Genomic DNA, 18,357 nt, shown 5'->3' on the forward strand with positions numbered 1-18,357 from the left:
GCCAAACACAAGAAATGACCTTCTAGGGAATACCCAGCGACCTACTTCCTCCAACCAGGTCCCACCTCCCAATAGTCCATGCAAGTTATTAATCCATTAAACACATTAATCCACTGATGAGATTAAAGCCCTCATGATCAATCACTTCCCAAAAGTCCCACCTCTGGACATTGAAAAACCTTCACCACGTCAGTTTGGGGAAGACATTCCAGATCTAAATCATAACACATAGAAAATTAGTGTTCCAAAACAAACAAAAAAAAATGTCTTGTTTATTTGATAACTGGTTGAAACTAATCAGAAAGAAAGCTGTTCTCATTCTAGTTAATAGGAGAGAGAGAGAGCGATTGCTCTATATGGGGCTCTTTTGAGCATACAAAGCCCCTCCCTGCACCGTGTCACTGTGGCATGATCAGAGGAAACAGCATCTCAACACAGAGAGAATCAGTGGGCCTAAGGTCAGTTTCCTGCTTCTGTTCATGTTAGATAGAGAATTGTCCAAACAAAGTAAAGCCTTTTCTTCCAAAAAGCCACAATTCATACTTTAAAACTACCTTGGAAAGTCTGTCCTTATCCTAGGAACTAGTCTGGCTCACCTTGCCTATCTTTTCTCCTATGATGAGAGGAAGTGGTACAAAATGCTTTAAAGAACCAACCATAAATAAAGATCTTAAAAGAGGTGATACCACCTACTGTTTAATATAAGGCAAAACTGCCCCCCTTCCCCCAAAGACTAGGCTTGAAAGTTCTGATAATGTGGTGGAGCCTGACTTAATTCAAGGGAGATGAAATAAGCACAAGGAATTCACCTCCACTTCTTCTTTAACCATACTTTTAATATTAAGCATTAATAGCTAGAGAGAAAAATCTAGTACAAATGCTTATGTATGAGTGCGGCATTTTTTCCCTACTGCTAACTTACTCTCAACCCCTAAGTCATAAGTCATGCTGTCTCCATGGAAATATGCCCAGCCTTCTTCTGTGTGCACTTGTGTATGTATGAATGTATAGTTTCTTCTAAATTGTAGAATATTCTGTTGTCTACATAGCAAACTGATATTGTTTCTCGAAAAGGACTTCTGCTAGCATTCTGAGCAGGAAAATTCGCATTGGGTGAGAATGTCCTGCATTTGTCAGAGTGATCCATACCCTTGGTGCCACCCACTGAATAAAGTACAGTATCTCCCTTCTCTCACTCTAGTCCTTGTGACAACTAAAAATACTCTACATATTTCCAAGAGTACCCTGGGGGAGGGAAGTGGCAGTCTGCTCCTAAGTATTTGAAAGTTGACCTTCCTAACTTCTTTTCCTCTTTTCTTCTTTAGTGCTAAAAAGGATGTAAGGAGGCAACTGATGGGATTAATTCACAAACAGTGCTTTCATTTAGCTTCATACTACACTCTTCAATCAAATTTTTAATCCAGGAATTTTACCTCCTTCCCAATTCTTATGAAGCCTTTTTCAAAAAGAAAAGTGAAATATTTTGGGTCCCATTTACATTCAATTACCTTCTTGTTTAAGGCCAGCCTTATTGGCAGAGGTGAAATTTTTTTTTTGTAAGTATTCATCCCCACAACCAGTTTTTATATATTGCTAAGCACCTTGAATTTTTTTTCTTAAATCATTGCTTCAAAAAGCATATCCTATGTATTTATCATCTACATAATTAGAGGCCTCTCTCACATCAGGGAATTTTCTGAGATCACATGTTCTCTGTTAGACCAAAAAAGTCCTTTTGGATTAATTCTTATAAGCATACGCTCTTTGGGCACATTTCCTCCTTCTGTTTTACTTGAAATAGATATTATTGAGTGAAGAGACAAATAGAAAAACATTAGGGGGTGAAGGTAGGGTGAAAAATGGGTTAATACTGTGAAGGCCTGAGTGTAAATGTGTGTTAAGTTCAAGGAAAAAATGAATTGAAATTAGAGAGGAAAAGGATTTTCTAAAAGGACCATGAAATAATTAATTGTTTTGTAAGAAATGGCCTTTCCATGTAGGCAGAAAATTTTTTCACTTCTTTCTGAAGAGACAGTCAAATAGAGAATCTCATCTCTTAATTAGAAAGAAAAATACTCATCAAACACATCTCATCACTGGCGAGCTAATGATCCACAGCTGTTAGTCTGAAAGGGCAGGCTTTTTTCCTGAACAGTAGGAAGTGTTAATCATTTTGGACGAGATTTCTTTTTAAAATATACTGTAGTTTGCAAAAGAATAGGATATTCAATATTCTAACTTAAATGATTTTTTGAAGTGGTCTCCCCCAGGGATACTGTCATGTGTGGCACTGAATGATCATTGAATGCAGGCATCTCCCATTGCACTTCAATGGGAGCATCAATTGATGAGATGATGTGAATGGCTGGGTCCTGTCTGGGACTCGTAAGCCTCCAAGCTCAAAGAAATACAAATCATGTATGTCCTGCACCTCCTAAGAAATTGTGTGGCTATAAAATCTTGATATTTGGAGTCATTCACTCGACTTTATGTAATTTGTTTTTTTTTTAATACAAATGAAAAGCCTTATCCCATCTTCACTTAGCTTCTCAGTAGAACAGATTTTTTGTTTGTTTAATCTTCGTGTGAAAAAGCCAGGCTTTTTTGTCTATAAAATGTAATTGGCTCATTCTGTTTCCAACCCTTGCCTTTACAGCCACCTTGCTAACCTCTTCTAAACATTTTGGACAGAAGAAAACCCCATTTAATAGAAACCTTGTGAATAGCCAACTTTTGATTATTCAGAACCATGTGAGAGAGTGAGAAAAAGAAAGAATGAAATGGGCTCCACAAGCCTCGTTTCCACTATTAGTTTTTGACCTCTTTGCTATACCAAAAGGTGTTCTTTGCAGACACCTACGAAGTATCATTCCCTTTCTTAGCACTGATGTGAAAGTAGCCATCCCACAGCAAAGAAGAAGACATAAGAAAATCGACAAACTGAATCAGTACCTAAATCAATATTCACTATAAAATTCTCCACCTTAGAGTCAGTGGGCCTTTGTGGGAAAAACACCCTGGATTAGGAATCAGAAGACCTAGTTCTGCAACTAATAGTGTCCTTAGACAAGCCTCAAAATTCCTGAGCCTGTTTCCTCACTTGTAAAATGAAGTCTTCTGATTCTTAGTCTTCACAGTCTGCCTCTCAGGTCTTTCCTCTTAAGTTCATCCTATGATACTTTTAAGGACAAATTATATTATTTATTTTTTAGTAAGTTTAAAATGTTCAAAACCACCATTATGAATTTTTAGGATTAAAATTTAGAATGCTTTTAAAGCCTAAACCAAATAGACTTAAGGATTATGTTTTGTGATAATGATGCTAATATTATGAGCAAGGTAATAGTGAATTAAATAAAAGGTATTTGAACTTAAAAATGAAAAAGGATTATGGTCAGGAATTGACATTTGTAAAACTGTCAGTTCAGAGCAAGATTTTATTTTATATTTAGGGGCATGAGATTTTTTTAAAAAAATGCTTAACATTTTAAAACTTAATTGTTTTAACTCCAGAGTTGACAAAATCTGCGATGTATACAAATGCCATTTGCTAATAATAGTGAGCTACTGTAAAGATCTGAATTTTTCTTTTTTCTGTATTTTAATTATACCCTGTGTTTAACACAACTTCAGCCATCTTCTCAGAAAAATTATCATATTGAATTAGAGAATTAGTTTATAAAGTCTGTGTAATTTTCTTGGAAATAACTTTAAATATGAAAAAGCATTAAATTGCATTTATATAGTACTTTGTGATACAGCATTTCCACATATGTCACTCATTTACTACCCGAAGTCATCTTCTGAGATAGGCCAAGGTTACCAGGTTTACAGATACAAAACTAAAATCAAAGAGAGTAGTCATCTTTCCCAGGGTCCTGTGATGATCAAATATCAGGCTAAAACCACTTCTTCAGGCTTGTGATGCAAACCATATTCCACCATACCATAGTATCTCCTTGCAGAGAGAGTAATATATCAGTTAGCTTTTGTTCTTTAACAAATGGCTCCAGAATTTGTAGTTTAAAGAAACTTCATTTAGTGATGATGTTGTGGACCAGCACTCTGGACCAGTTTCAGCTGGGCTTATGCATGCATCTTCAGTCAACTTGTCCTCAGTAGGCAGCTGTGCTCCTGGGTGCTAGCTTTCAGCTAAGATGATGGGGTGGCTGTGTCATGTGTTTTTTTTAGGCTTCTGCTTTCATCATATTTGATACTCTTGATCAATCACAAAATACCTGGATAAAGAGCAGCATGAACAAACTAGGGTCTTCACTGTACATGATCATCACAATCTAAACACTGAAAATGGCACTTATTTCATTATCTCTTCCTTTTCTAGTTGGCATCACTTCTTTAAGATCTCTCTTATCTTAAAACAATCATTAACTATATGTTCTAAGGCAGTGTAGGAAATGTGATAAACTGCAAGAAGTCCAAAAAAGAATTATACATAATATGAGTCAATCTAATTCTGTTTTCTGAGCACCTTGTAGGTGCCAACAGTAGGCAAATTCCACCTCACAGCCACCAAGTAAATCATATAATTTCCCCTCTTCAGATGATAAAGCTAAATGAAATCTAGTAACTTGCTCAAGTTCATGGCTAGGAACTAGGGAACGTGCATGCCTCTAAGCCTACCGTGAACACTGATGCACTCTTCAATGGACGAAACAGCAGCAGTCTGTTGAGGGATTCCATTATCTTGGTTGACATTCCAAAGTTAGTTGAAAGAGGACATTGGACAGTCAGGATAATGGGTAGAACTCTCAGTATTCTTTCCTAATGATGGAGGTTGTGTGTACTATCACTATTTGGCTAATATGTCTCATGAAGAGTTTCTGCTATAGAATTCTAAATATAAATCACAACCACCATTTAGTAATTTTTTTAAAAAGAAAACCATCAAATACTTAGAATAGTTTCAGTTTATAGAGATCTGGGATAACTAATATATGCCTACATTGTTGGTTTGGAATGGAGGCATGGGTTCTTTAAAAGTGAAATGTAGATGGTCCCAGTTTCCTTATAAAACATGGGTGTCAGGGGTGAAGTGGGAGACAGTGAAAGAGACAGTTGAGGAGACTGTGTGACATGGAAGGGGAAATAATGGAAGGATATGATAGTGATGGAATTGAATGAAATTAAATACTATATAAATTTGTGAGAGTCCTTGTCACCTAAAAAAAATCTAGAATCCTTGGGTCCTCTTTCCACATTCCACACAGGTAAAAGGGATTCTAGAAGTTTGGATAAGGACAAATGCTAGACATTTTATGGTTTATATTTGTATTCTGTGAATGTGTTGAGGATTTATTTCTTAATTTCTTTTCTCATCCTATTTTAACCCATGAATATATCTCAACCTATGGAAAAGTGTAGTCAGGACCAAGGACAGATCCGAAGCTGATCTGGCCATCCTTGGGTTTTCTCCCACCTGCAGCTTCTTTCTCCTGATGCCCTACTGGGATACTGAAGGCCTAGCCTTTTCATTATCTAAGTTTTGTTGTTTTTGTTTTTTGTACTGGGAATTGAACCCAGGGATGCTTAACCAGAGCCACACGCCAAGCCCTTTTTTATGGTTTTTGGTGGGTTTTGTTTGTTTGTTTGTTTGTTTTTTAAGAGACAGGGTCTCACTAAGTTGCTGAGACTTGCTTTGAACTCAGGATCCTCCTGCCTCAGCCTCCCAAGCCCCTGGGATTACAGGCATGTGCCACTACACTTGGCTCATTATCACAGTTTTTCTGTAGGGAAGAAGTTTAGCACAATGGGTCCCTAGGAAGAGGCCTCGGTGTAAAGAGAATGAGTAAAAAAGTTGCTTTATTTCTCTGAGGGCACTTTTTATCAGAGGACTCTCACCAGCTAATAAGAACAATATAGTGAAGGATTTCTTTTTCTTAGTGATTCTTAACAATCTGACTCCTGAGATGATGTTTTTCCTGCTTTTGAACACCCAGTGTTTCATAGCACATACATGGTAAGTATTCAATGAATATATTTTAACCTTTTGTAAACTTCAATTGGGTGTTGAAAAAGAAAAATAAATAAATGCTTATGTATTTAGAATCTATTCAAAGATTTCTTGGGGTTTTAAAAGATAAAGATGTTTCAAGAATAGGAGTTCCTTTCTCAATTACTCAAATAATAGATTCTTAAAGAACACATACTAGGAAAGGAGACTGTTTTTCCACTGCCAGGATCCCTAAACCTAATGTAATTTCTTCCTTTGTTTCTCTTTTCTGTGTCTTTCCCTAACCCATGTTCTGGTGCCCATGTCTACAGGATGCATATACACTACAGGTATTCATGAGAAGTTTCATGCCAGTTCTGAGTATTCCATTTTAAGAAAGCTATTGATATATTGATTTGTATCTGATAAAAGGTAGAAGTCTAAAATAGGGAAGTTCCCAGAAATCATACTTTGTTACTGTGCTTGAAGCAATCGGTGATATCAAACCTAGAGAAGAAAAAAGCATGGAAGATGTTTTGATTACTTGCAGAATTATTATCTAGAAAGGTTTTTTTCTATGTAAAAAGGCCTATAACTAACACCAATACATAGACATTACAAAAAGTTTATTCTGGAATACACTAGGAGTAGACATTACAAGGGAGAATATATATGCTCAACAGGTTAAAAATGATTACAGTTTGTCATATTTAGTAGTAGAATAACCTTAAGACCTGCCATGAGGTTAGAACATACTGAGTAGAGGGAGTACTCTCAAAAAAGGCAAACATAAGAAGGGCCTAGAGGAAAGACTGTGCTCAGACCATAACATGCAAAACAGTTCATGCCTGCATAGCCAGGATGTAAAGAGAATATTGTCCAGAAATACTAAGGTAGACTTATTTATTGGGGAGAGAAATTTGCTAGTTGTATCCAAGGTTGTAGTTCTGAATGCATTTTTCTGAAGTCCATTGGTTTTATGTAGTGGCTTTATAGTAATTTTACTAATAGTTAAATATATTTCTGTTGAGTAATTTAGGAATCCAGTGTCCAATTCCTCATTAATTGAATAAAAATTTACTTACTGAGTATTTAAGTAGTATTCTAAGCTCTGGATATAAAACAGTGAACAAAAAAGAAGTCTCTAACCTTAAGGATTTTACATTCTCATGGGTGTCTAAACGTTACACAAAATGTATAAAGAATTAATATGGATTCTAGTAAAAAATAATTCTCCCCTTTACATATATTAATGTCTATTAAATTTATCTTAGTTCATTTCCTGAATTATTTTTATAAACATGAATTTTAATAATCATATCCATAAATCATAATTTTTATCATCTTTGTATATATTTTACAAATTTCAAAAATTAAATGCAAATATTTTATCTTTATAGAAATCTTTCTGCTTTTATGATGAAAGAAAAGATATGGGTCATGTTTCATGTTTTGCAATATTTGGAAATTTTCTTATTGAGGAATTTAAATCTATAGTTACCATGTAATTCTGTTCAAAATTTATTTCTTGGGTTACTAAATCATTAATTATGCTTTTTGGTGTTCATCTGGGTTATAAATATGAAAAAATTGAATACAATGTACTATTTTCAACATTTAGTGTTAAAAAATGAGATGGTACAGTCATGTCATAAAGTCATTTCAAATATTGAAGTATTGAGGTGATCAGGTTTATAGACCTCTGTCTAGACGTGAAAACACAGAGACAACGTGACTTTCTAAGGTCTAGAGCCTGGGTCTTGCAGCTATCAGGATGGGATCTCTATCACTCCACACAGTTTACTTCTCTCTGCCATTTGGGCAGCCTGTAGACTAGACTGAGAGGTATTATGAGGCTGCAGGTAGCCCATGCTGCTGTGCCTGGCATGAGTCTCCTTACGCCCTCCATGTCCGGACCTATCAAATACAAGGTGCTTGTCATCCCAACCAGCTGAAATTCCTAGTAAAGCTACCATTCAGCTAAATTTTAGTAGGCAGATGACTTTCCAGCTTTCACTATTAGAATTTGAGGACCTTAGTGAATAATTAAATTTCCTGAATATCAATAATATTTACACAATAATGGTTTTGCCCACGTATTGGGTACCAAGCAGTATATTGAATCCTTAGGCATTTTATTGATTTAATTCTCCTACCTGTGAAGTGACACTTCTATTGCCCCCATTTTAGAGAAAGAAATTAAAGAGAGAATATATAGGTTGCTGAAAGGTTGTACAGCTAGTTAGCATTAGAGTCAGCTCTTAAATCCCACCTAACTTAACATAACCTTAGTTTGACAGCAGGAGCCACAGACCCAGTGAATTTAGATGATCTGTCCAGGAGTTTGGTGGGGGTGTGGTGTGAGTCACACGTCACATCCAAAGTTGTGCTGTTTTCCAGTGTAAATGCTCTTAGAATGGCTCCATCTGCTACCCTGGGTTCTTAGTTTAACATTTATCTTACAACAAAAAATGGTTTATATATTTAGAGAAATAGATGGCTTTTAAAAATAATATAAATAGGCATTTTAGAATTTCCTTTGGCAAAATAACTTGATAGAATTACTCTTTTTTTTTTCAATAGATGTTTGATTTCTATACTGAATATTAAGCCAACTTTTTTTCACACTTGTTGGTAGCAGTGCTTTTTCATAATGTGACATCTTTGGAGCTCTCAGGTGTAGACTTGGTATTTTCATCTGCCTATTATTCTGGTTGCATTGTGTTATCCAAGTGAGATTTTTAAAAAAGTTCCTAATGTTAAATAGTGATTCATTCTTTGTCATTAAGGCAGATAGAACAGGCTATTCTAACAATGCAGCAAAGCTCATTTTGCTGTCTTTTTAAATTTTTTTTTGTCAAACCTAACAATAATTTCACTGGAGGAGAAAAATTAAAATTGCCTCTTTGACAATGTAATGATATCAGTTTTTCCTTCACAGAAATTAAACAATGTGAAAAAAAAATCTTAACAGTGGCCTTCAAGGGGTCAGTTATGCTTTTAGAAAAATACCTAACAAGTTCTTAGGGCTTTTGTTTTCAAGATAAATCTTCCTGTTCTGAAGTACTTAGTTTTTGTGGTTTTTGAAGTAAAGAATGAATAAGAAAGTCCATCTAATGAAATTCAGAGTTGACTCATCTCTTTTTCTCTCTTCTCTCTCCTCCAGCTCTTTCTCTTTGTTGTCTGGAACTTTGAGCTCTACATGATACCACTGGTTTTGTTGTTACTATTGACATGGAACTACTTCTTGATAATATCAGGGAAAGATAACAGGCAACGTGATACAGTAAGTCTCTACTTTCCTACTTGTGTGTGTGTTTGTTCTTACTCCTAGTTTCTCTGACAAGATCAACATTGAATTTGGTTTTACAAACTAGAAATTTGTCTATAAATACTCAAGTTTGGAGGAAAGTTTTATCAGATCAAAACTAATAACTCTTTGGTCCTAACACAATAGAAAGTATTTACCTATTTCTAATATTACACTTACCATGGTAAAAACTAAAGTAGGAAGTACACCAAAGAATGAACTGTGATTTTCTTTAATCATAAATGGCTGTTCCTCAAAATGATTGTTTCTTTTGGTCTCTTTATTTGATTTATGTCTTAATGATTCCTAAACTAAGACATTTCACAAAATTATTAATGATCCAACCAAATGACAGTGCTCTCTCTATAGTCATTGGAAGGAAGGAAGGACTGATGGCTGTTGACCTGCAAAAGTGTATTAAAGTACCTTAATTTGGGCTGGAGCTGTGGCTCAGCGGCAGAGTGCTTCCCTAGCATGTCCAGGGCACTGGGTGCGATCCTCAGCACCACATAAAAATAAACAAATAAAATAAAGGCATTTTGTCCATCTACAACTACAAAGAAAAAAAAGTTAAAAAAAATAAGTACCTTAATTCAATGAACATTTGCTGAACAACAACTTCTCTTTGTTGGGATTGTATTGAGATATTAGCTCAAGGATGAAGAACTTCCCTTTAATCTAGGGAAAGTTAAATTAAATCCACCTCCCCTCTTTGGCATTTTTGAAAGTTTTCAGAATGTGTGAGACAAAGTTTCTCTCTGTCCCCCACCCCTTAGACTAAGAAGTTGAAGCTAGTCACACTAGAATCACTTTTGTTGTTCTCCTGCCCAGCTTTGTTCCCCTTAGATTATTCCAGTCTCTATATCCCTAGAATATTTGCTTCCAAAAACTTCCCAACGTATAAACAATGAGGAAGGGGGTGTCTTCTCCAAACACTACATTTGTAATTGAATATCTAGATAGATAGCTGCTGAGAAGAATTTTAAGGATTACCAGACGTGAGAATCTACTTGGTAACTATATGTTCTTTCCCGTCAGATTACATAAATGTTTTAAATGCACCATTAAGGGTCTCCATTTGATGTGTAATCAGAACTGTTTATCAACTATTGTATGCATAATGATGCAGTTATTTGATCACCATTTTAAATTATTATGTAATAAAATTCTTATAATATTAAGCACCATGTTTGCACAGATGTACCTGTGAAATAAAATAACTCCCCTTTGAAGTAAAGTGCACTTCAAGTGGTAACATAAGCAAAATATACTTCTTCAAAATTATTTTCTTTATCATCAAAATTAAAGAAAAATCCTGATTCACAAACACTTAAGTGCATGGCAAAGTTCCCAAAAACATACCATATTTACTTTCCTATTTTATTTCTGTCTCCTTGACTAGATTGTAAGTTTGAAAGAAGAGACTGTGTTCGTCTTTGTATTTCCCTCTGTCTTTAGCATGTCATTTGCAAGTTAGAGGTGCTCAAAATATTTTTTTGTAAACTATAGCAAATCAAAGATGAGATTGTTAATAGAGATTTTAATGGTTAGGTGGCATCAATAGACAAGAAGTTATTATTATTGGCAAGGGTTTTATGGATACATATTTAAATTGCACACTAAGAGACAAGCCCCAAATGCTATAAGCACTAGTGTCATGGGGACTAATAGGTACTTTTGTCAATTAATCCACAATATTTTCTTTAGGAAAATAGGACTCTGTCAGACAATTGCTTTTTTGTCCCATTTATTTCGGGGAGATTGTCAAGAGAGAAGAATATCTACTTTTCATTCAGTTGCCTTGAGACAAATTTGCAAATAAGATTATTTGCAAATAGGAAAAAGTGGTAATTTAGTTTTAGCTTCGTAATCCTATGAGGAGACTTATCTTCAACATTTCGTCATTAGTTTGAGAATTCTTAGTGAAAAATTCTGAAGCTGTGGACTTTGCTTATTATCTTTTCCAGAATATACATGCCTCAGATGGAAAAGTCCACTTTTAGAGGAGAAATAATAATATATAATGTGTCCTTGGTACTTAAAATTCTCTCAGACTTTTTATAAGCCTGTAGAAAATTACACAATATGTAATTAAAATTATATAACATGTAACGTTTCAACAATCGTTTCTGTTTTTAAAAATAAAATACAACTCCAAAATAGAATTTACCAAATCTTCCTTTTATGCATATATCTTCTAACAGATTCTTCCTTTTAGCCCTGGACAACATTTTATCCCCCAGTACAGCCCACTGTGGAACATTCTATAGTCTAAATCTCATGGAATGCCAACCACACTCCATAACTCCCAGTAATTGCCTTTTATTTGCCCAAAACACACATATCCACATATTCTGTTCTTTCCAGGCACCAGAGCAGCAATCACAACGTTTCATTCAGCTTCTTATTCACTGGCTCAGTTGAGACCTTACGTAACTCTTAAATCCAATTTGTCTAATTATGTGTTTTCTGGCATACCCAGCTGTGCATTTGAACTGGTTGCTCCTTTTGAATAGAAACCTGGATTATACTTTGCTGGGTACAGATTATGTGTGTGTGTGTGCATACACACACATATGCACATGCATGCACAAATTAAGGAAAAGTGTTTGTAGGGGTTGCTATGCTGTGACTTAATGACTTCTGCATTGTGCATAGCCCTAGAAGAATGGTATTTCTCTAAGCTCTTATTGGTGGCCCAGAATTTTGCAGAATCTTTCAGCATATGTAAAAACTTTACAAGATCTCTGAGAAGCATTAATCACATTGTTAGCTAACCCCCAAACAGGAAACTTGCTATATTGTGAGGATGGGGATTCTGTCATGAAAAATATACATATCTGTAAATTCAGCTGAGTAAATTTAATTAGGATGAAAACTATAAAAGAAAAACAAATCAAAATGACCTTCAGATCTGTATTTAAAAAAGAAAAAAATAGGAAATAATATTTCCATGACCTAAGAAGTTGAAAAAGAAAAGAAAATGAACACGTGTGAAAGATGAAAAGTACATAAATGGATGAAAATTCTGTCTTCAACATATTGATTGATAGTTGAGATTATAACCACAATAGGAGAAGGTTTTCTTGTGTGTTTATTGTTTATTAGGAAAGCCTTTCCTCTCTTGGATATCCTTAAGATCACAGGAGCTGAAACTGTCACCTTTCCCCCACCCCATGGTGCCTGTTCAAGTTTAATGAGAAAACATAAAAGATAGGATCCTTACTGAAGAAGTTTTGCTGCATTTAACAAACTGAACCTGTTAAAGACAAGATAAGTGGCCAGCCATTTCTGGGGGCTAAAGCTGTTGACTCAGGGTGCTCATGAGAAGGTTGTGTGTTTAAAATGATATTTCACTTCCACTGTTTCCCAGTTGGACTTGTTAAAAATAAGCAGTCCTAGGTCTGAATCTACCTAGGCTGGGACCATGACATTAAAATTTCTAGCATGAGAATTGTTAGGCTTTTCCTGGGAAAACTGTTTAATACATGCTTCACTCAGAAATGTCCCTGGCATGAAAGGGATATAAAGTTAGAAATGTCATCCTTCTCTTGGTTTGAGCTGTCACTCCAAAACCTGGAGAAAAAGTCTCCCCTGCACTGCCTATTAGGCTTATGCCAACCGGCCAAATTATAGGTACTGTAGACAAAAAAGTTTAGATAGAACAGATGCCAGGAAATGGTCTTTGGATTTAAAAATTACTAAGCCCTCATTACACCCTGGGTGCCATGTGAAGCACTTTATGTTCATCATGTCATTTAGTCTTCTTTTAGGAGGAATTCTCTTTTAGGCTGAATGTGCCAGCCCAGTCAATGGTTTAAGTCCTCCTAAGTCAGGTGAACCCCTTTGTCCTTTTATTTGTGGCAATTAAGGGAACCTGCTCATGAGAAATAAGCATGGCTATAAGAGCCCTTCCTTTAGAAAATGGACTTGAGTTTCAGAGATTGAAGGAAATAGGCTGGTCAAGCAAACCAGGGGCCTATTACACACTCTGTAGGTATCATTATTTCTATTTTATATACACAGAAACAGGGCCAATTCATCTGTCTAAAGCTTATGCTCTTAATCACTAGTCGATTACATTTTCTCTTCTGACTATATTTTGGTACACCCCACTTCTCCCTGGGCAAGTTTCTCCCATAACTTACAGAAAAAAAACAGCAGCACTATCTCTATCTTCAAGCAATCATATTGATGACAAACATTCGTTTTTCCTAGCCCACCCGCCTTAACTTAGTTACTATTCATTCAGGAAACTGAGCTGATATTTATTAAGCAATTTCTATGTATAAAATATCCTGCTAAGAAACATAATCTCTTTTTATTCTGTACAACAATAATATGAAGTAAATAATTCTAAGTGGTTTTCTCCCCACTTTAAAAATGAAGAAATTTAAAATGAAAAAGGATAAATAAGGACCACCACAGAATAGAGAAATGTTAACCCAGTTCTTCCCTTTTCTGAAGCCCCAGGCTATTTTTTTTTTTTTTTTTTTTTTTTTTTTTTTGTGGTACATACTTGGGCATGTCTTTCCCAAGGGACACTTTCTAAGTGTCCAGAGCTTTAAACAGAATCTCAAGTGTCCCAAGACTCCTTCCTATGAGGAACCCCATGAATTCTCATGAAAGAGTGCTGGACATCTGTTCTAGCTCAGATGCCCCCCACCATTAATTTCATAAGCACTTGTGGCCTGGAGAATGACCTTCCATCTACCCGGGTGAGCATAGGGAAGTAAATCAAAGCTGAAAATCTTTCACATTAGGAAAGAAAGTCTTTGAATTTCTTTGACATACAGAAATTCTTCAAGCAGTGTTTTTAAATTATACTTTAAAAGAACATTCATTCATACTGTCATGATATTCCTCCTACACAACAGTCTCAGTTGCCTAATCAATGGCAGCATTAAAAGACAGAAGAGTGGGGCAGATCAATGAAATCATTCTGACTCATGATATGACTGTGACACAAATTGAGACAAAGTCTGCCTTGCTAAAACACTTTGGTAAATCCGAAATGTTTAGCTAGCCCACCCTAATGACAAAGCATTTGATTCCTCATTTCCTCTTTAGAATAGTACTTAATATTGTTTCTTGTTGGGTTGGGTCCATTTAGTCTCAGAGCAATTATCTCTACAAATGAAGCTGATAAGGAAAAAATAATGATTTTTCCACCATAAATGCTGTTGTTGGGAAATTCTGCCAAAGAAACATCTGGTGTTTGACCTGAATCCCTGTCAATCAAACACATTTATTTATTTTTTTTTCAAGCCAGGGCTTTTGGTTCCAAAGAAGTCCACAGTAGATTTTGAATATATGGACATTGAAAAAGTGAACTATTCCTAAAAGGATCAAAAGAGATTGACCAAAGCCAAGCTGAGAGAGAAGAGGACTTCTATACAGAAGCACTCTGAATGTTACAGTTAGACCCTTGCTACTTCAATAAGTGTTTTATCATTCACTGAAAGTAGCATAGATCATGAGTCTCCTATGTTTGCATCTCAGTACCAAAAAAGACCACATACTCAGTGATCTTAACAGAAGCAGCACTGAGTCATACAGCCTGTAAACACATCTAAAAATGGGTGATTACTCTTTTCTTCTTCGTGCTTATTTCAACAGCAATTTTCTCAATTTTTTCAGAAGGTCACCAGCTTGTAAAAATCTGAGGAGGACCATGAAAAGAACCAGACCTTTAGTTTTCCAAACACAATCACTAGCATAAAGAAGTCATAAGCAACAGCTAGTTAGATGTCAGTTGAAAGGTTTATCCCCCATGGCCCCTCTCAAGGATTTTCACCAGTTGCTTAGCCTTACTACCTAGTCACTCACTGTAGAGAATGGTGTCCTAACAAATTGATGACCATCACCTCATCAGGATCTGTACACAGACCAATAGGATTTGCCCATTTTCTATGCTCATCCAGAGGCCCAACCTCATTACCATGCTACCTACCATCCCTTCCTTCTCATAAAATGACCAGACCTTCTACTTTTCAGAGTTCCCCAAATTCCTGCCTTGAAGTTCAATAAATTCATCCCAAGTTTGGGTTTTTAGCACAAAAACAAAACAAAAAAAGCCAAAGATAATAAATTGAAATTTCAGGTAGTAATATTAAATACTTACATTAAATAATATTGATTACATGTTTGAAATTTCATTTTAATCGGATTCCTAGATTATCTGGCAACTTTATCCCAATGCACCTTGGATTCTACCTGCATTCTTACCTACAGATCTGAAATAAAACTCTCATTGCATCATTGTGCTATTTTGGTGGTCCCCCAACATCTTCAAGCAAGACATACCCCTTGTGAGAAAACCATATCAAAACCAGAGCTTCAGTTTACTTCCCTTTTATTCCATCACAATTATTTTCGTGTGCATTTGTTTTGGAGTGCGCAATGTTTATTGAACAAACAGCGGGAGCATCAGCCAAACGGGGGAAAAACACAAGTGAGTCAGAATATGCTCTCGTTCTTTCATCACCTCAGTTAACTAGTGATTGTTCACAACTAGAGAAAGCAAGAATCCAAGGCACAGAGAGGTGATGCCACTTGCAGCAGAGTTGGACCAGACTGCAGTACTGACTGGCATCCAGACATGTGATCTCTTCCTCTCCTATTGACCCATCCCACAGGCCCAAGGAAGGCAACCACTTGGTCTTCAAAACACAGATGGAAAGGGAGGGAGAAAGGAATGATGATTCTCTCTTTGGATGGATGGGGAAACTGAGGCGAGGGTAAAGTCATCATATCTGCAGAGCCAATGAGATTGGATGGGAATGTTCTATGTGGAACAGAAGTTAGTAGCCCAGCAGGGCAGGACACAAGTGAACTTGATGGAGGTACCTGTGCACTACCCGCTCCATGCAGTCTTGAAAGCCATATGAGCACTGTAGACTGACATTCAGCATGGCTGAAGCACTTGGAAGTCCTTGCCACTGGGACAGCACATGAAGGGCTTGAGGACTTAGTGCAGATTATGTGGCTGTGCAGCAGCAGTGGGCTTGGCAAAGACACAGAACATTCAGGGAAGCTATAGTCCTGGCTAAGGCCAGATTCTTCCCAATGTGCTTTGCTCTGGATGGCTGTGGTGCTCCTTCTCCAGCTGTACCTTGTGTATTATTCACAGAAAACTTGGTTTTTGACCATGAGCAGGTGGTGGCCCAGACATGGGGGTAGGGGCCCCACCACTGGAGAATGGAGTTGGAGGGGGGCTTTCACCCTGGTGAAAAAGAGGAATTTTGACAGGTGATGGTTCCTTGACTTCTGAAGAGGAAGACTGTGGGTGGAGTGGTTCAAGATGCAGCAAGAAAAGGAGATAACAATGTATTTGTAGTTTCCCAAATCAACTATTGTATAACTCTCTCTATACCTTCTACTCTTTTCTTAAAATTATATTTACAAGTGTAAATTTATATTTCTTGCTTATTGCACATATTTTGTTTTAAAAATAAATTACACTGAACCCACTGTTAGCTTATTTGCATTTATAGTCTACAGTATATCTAGAAGCATTCCTCACGTTGCTGGAAAACCTTCAAACACCTGATTTTTAAGGGTTCATAGTTTTTGTTGCATGAATATTATATTTTTTTCTTTATTAAACACTATTTAGAAATGCTTGTGTCAAATGTTTCAAATAATGCTATAAGAAAAACCCTAAACAAATCTTTGGGCACCACTTTGATAAGGCCCTTTGACAAGGTCCTTAAAGAATTTTAGCAAAAAAATTATATGCATTTGGAAGGTTTTGGGTAGTTAATGTCAATTTATCAATTACTGAAGTTTTAGCATTTGATGCACGGATACCTGGCAAGTCACTCATATCATTTCTTCTGGAGGGCTGCCTTGCCTGCTCATGTTTACCCCTTACAAGTCAACCCTGTGAACTTAGACTCCACGATTTTAAGCAGGCCTGCCCCTCTAAGTCCCCTTTTCTCTCTCTGTCATAAATTTATTTATATAGTTGCTGCTAAGCATCTGTTTTTAGAAATGACTTAAGTTATCTGAAACCCAGTGGTATCCCATCACCTTTGGCTAGTTTGAATTTCCTCTATTGTATAATTGTTTGTAATATAGCCCCCTTATTTCTCAAACCACTGACCCAAAGTGTAACACGCCCCACAGCTGCTGACATGTAAAATCTAATGGTTAACACCAGAATAACATAAATAAGTTCCCAACTTTGCATGTGTTTTCTTTAAACTAGCCCAGGATAATGCCTAGGGGCCCTAATAAAGTCACAGTCCCACAGGTCCTCTCCTCCTCTCACGTGCCCCACCCACTGGTTGGCTCCCTGACATCTCCAGATGTCTCTCAATCTCAACTTGGTATTCAACCTCTCTGGGACTTGTAAGTAAGGAATTTCTTCTATCTCATGCATTTTTATTTATATCTCATCTGACTGACACACCTGAACCTCATACTTCTTTGCTGTACCTATGTCTAATACAATTTTCCTCAGCAGAGCTAGTCTAGCAATGGGTAGAGTACCTCATGGCCTCTCTTGAGGGAGACCTCAAGACCAAATTAGAGAGAAACCATAATAATAAAAAGCACAGGATTCTCACAGTATTATGATAATTGGCTCACCATGGGTCTTTCTCACCAGCCTGTTATTATTGTAATCGTATCTTCCATTTATGTATCTAATCCCAGTACAGCAAGATTTCTTACACATAGCAGCATAATTATTGCTCAAAAAAGGTTGAATAAATATTTTAGTCTGATATTTCTTTCCAAATCAAAAACTATCTAATTTTTATGTACCATTATTTCTGGTCAACAAAAGAAAATTATTGAACATTTAACAGCCCTAACCATAGTATTGTCCCAAGAAAGATGATTAAGACATACTCTGTACCTAGGACAGTTTATGACCTAGTGAGGAAAAAAAAAACCTTAAGTATCTGAATATAGTAAGTACTATGCGAACTGCATATCTAAGGAAAAGAAGGGCTATCTGTTGCCCCAGTTCTCACTTCACTCCTGCTCCTGTCTGTGCCTTTCACTTGTATTCCATGTTTACCTTTAATACTTCTTGAGTTTATAGCTGTCCTTTTGCTCTCTGTGACTAAACTTAAAATTGGAAAGA

The 18,357-nt window shown here is 36.3% G+C and overlaps 1 protein-coding gene across 2 annotated transcripts in view; it reads left to right on the plus strand.

Annotated features, from left to right (window-relative positions):
• Positions 1 to 18,357, plus strand: part of Mctp1 (multiple C2 and transmembrane domain containing 1) — a 531,756-nt gene that overhangs the window by 428,029 nt on the left and 85,370 nt on the right. For both annotated transcript variants that reach the window (XM_071612401.1, XM_071612402.1), the window contains one exon: positions 9,117 to 9,236. In XM_071612401.1, the coding sequence (XP_071468502.1) occupies positions 9,117 to 9,236 (120 nt within the window). The remainder of the gene's footprint in view (positions 1 to 9,116; positions 9,237 to 18,357) is intronic.

The sequence above is a fragment of the Marmota flaviventris genome, chromosome 5 (assembly GCF_047511675.1).
Source record: "Marmota flaviventris isolate mMarFla1 chromosome 5, mMarFla1.hap1, whole genome shotgun sequence".
Classification (NCBI taxonomy): domain Eukaryota; kingdom Metazoa; phylum Chordata; class Mammalia; order Rodentia; family Sciuridae; genus Marmota; species Marmota flaviventris.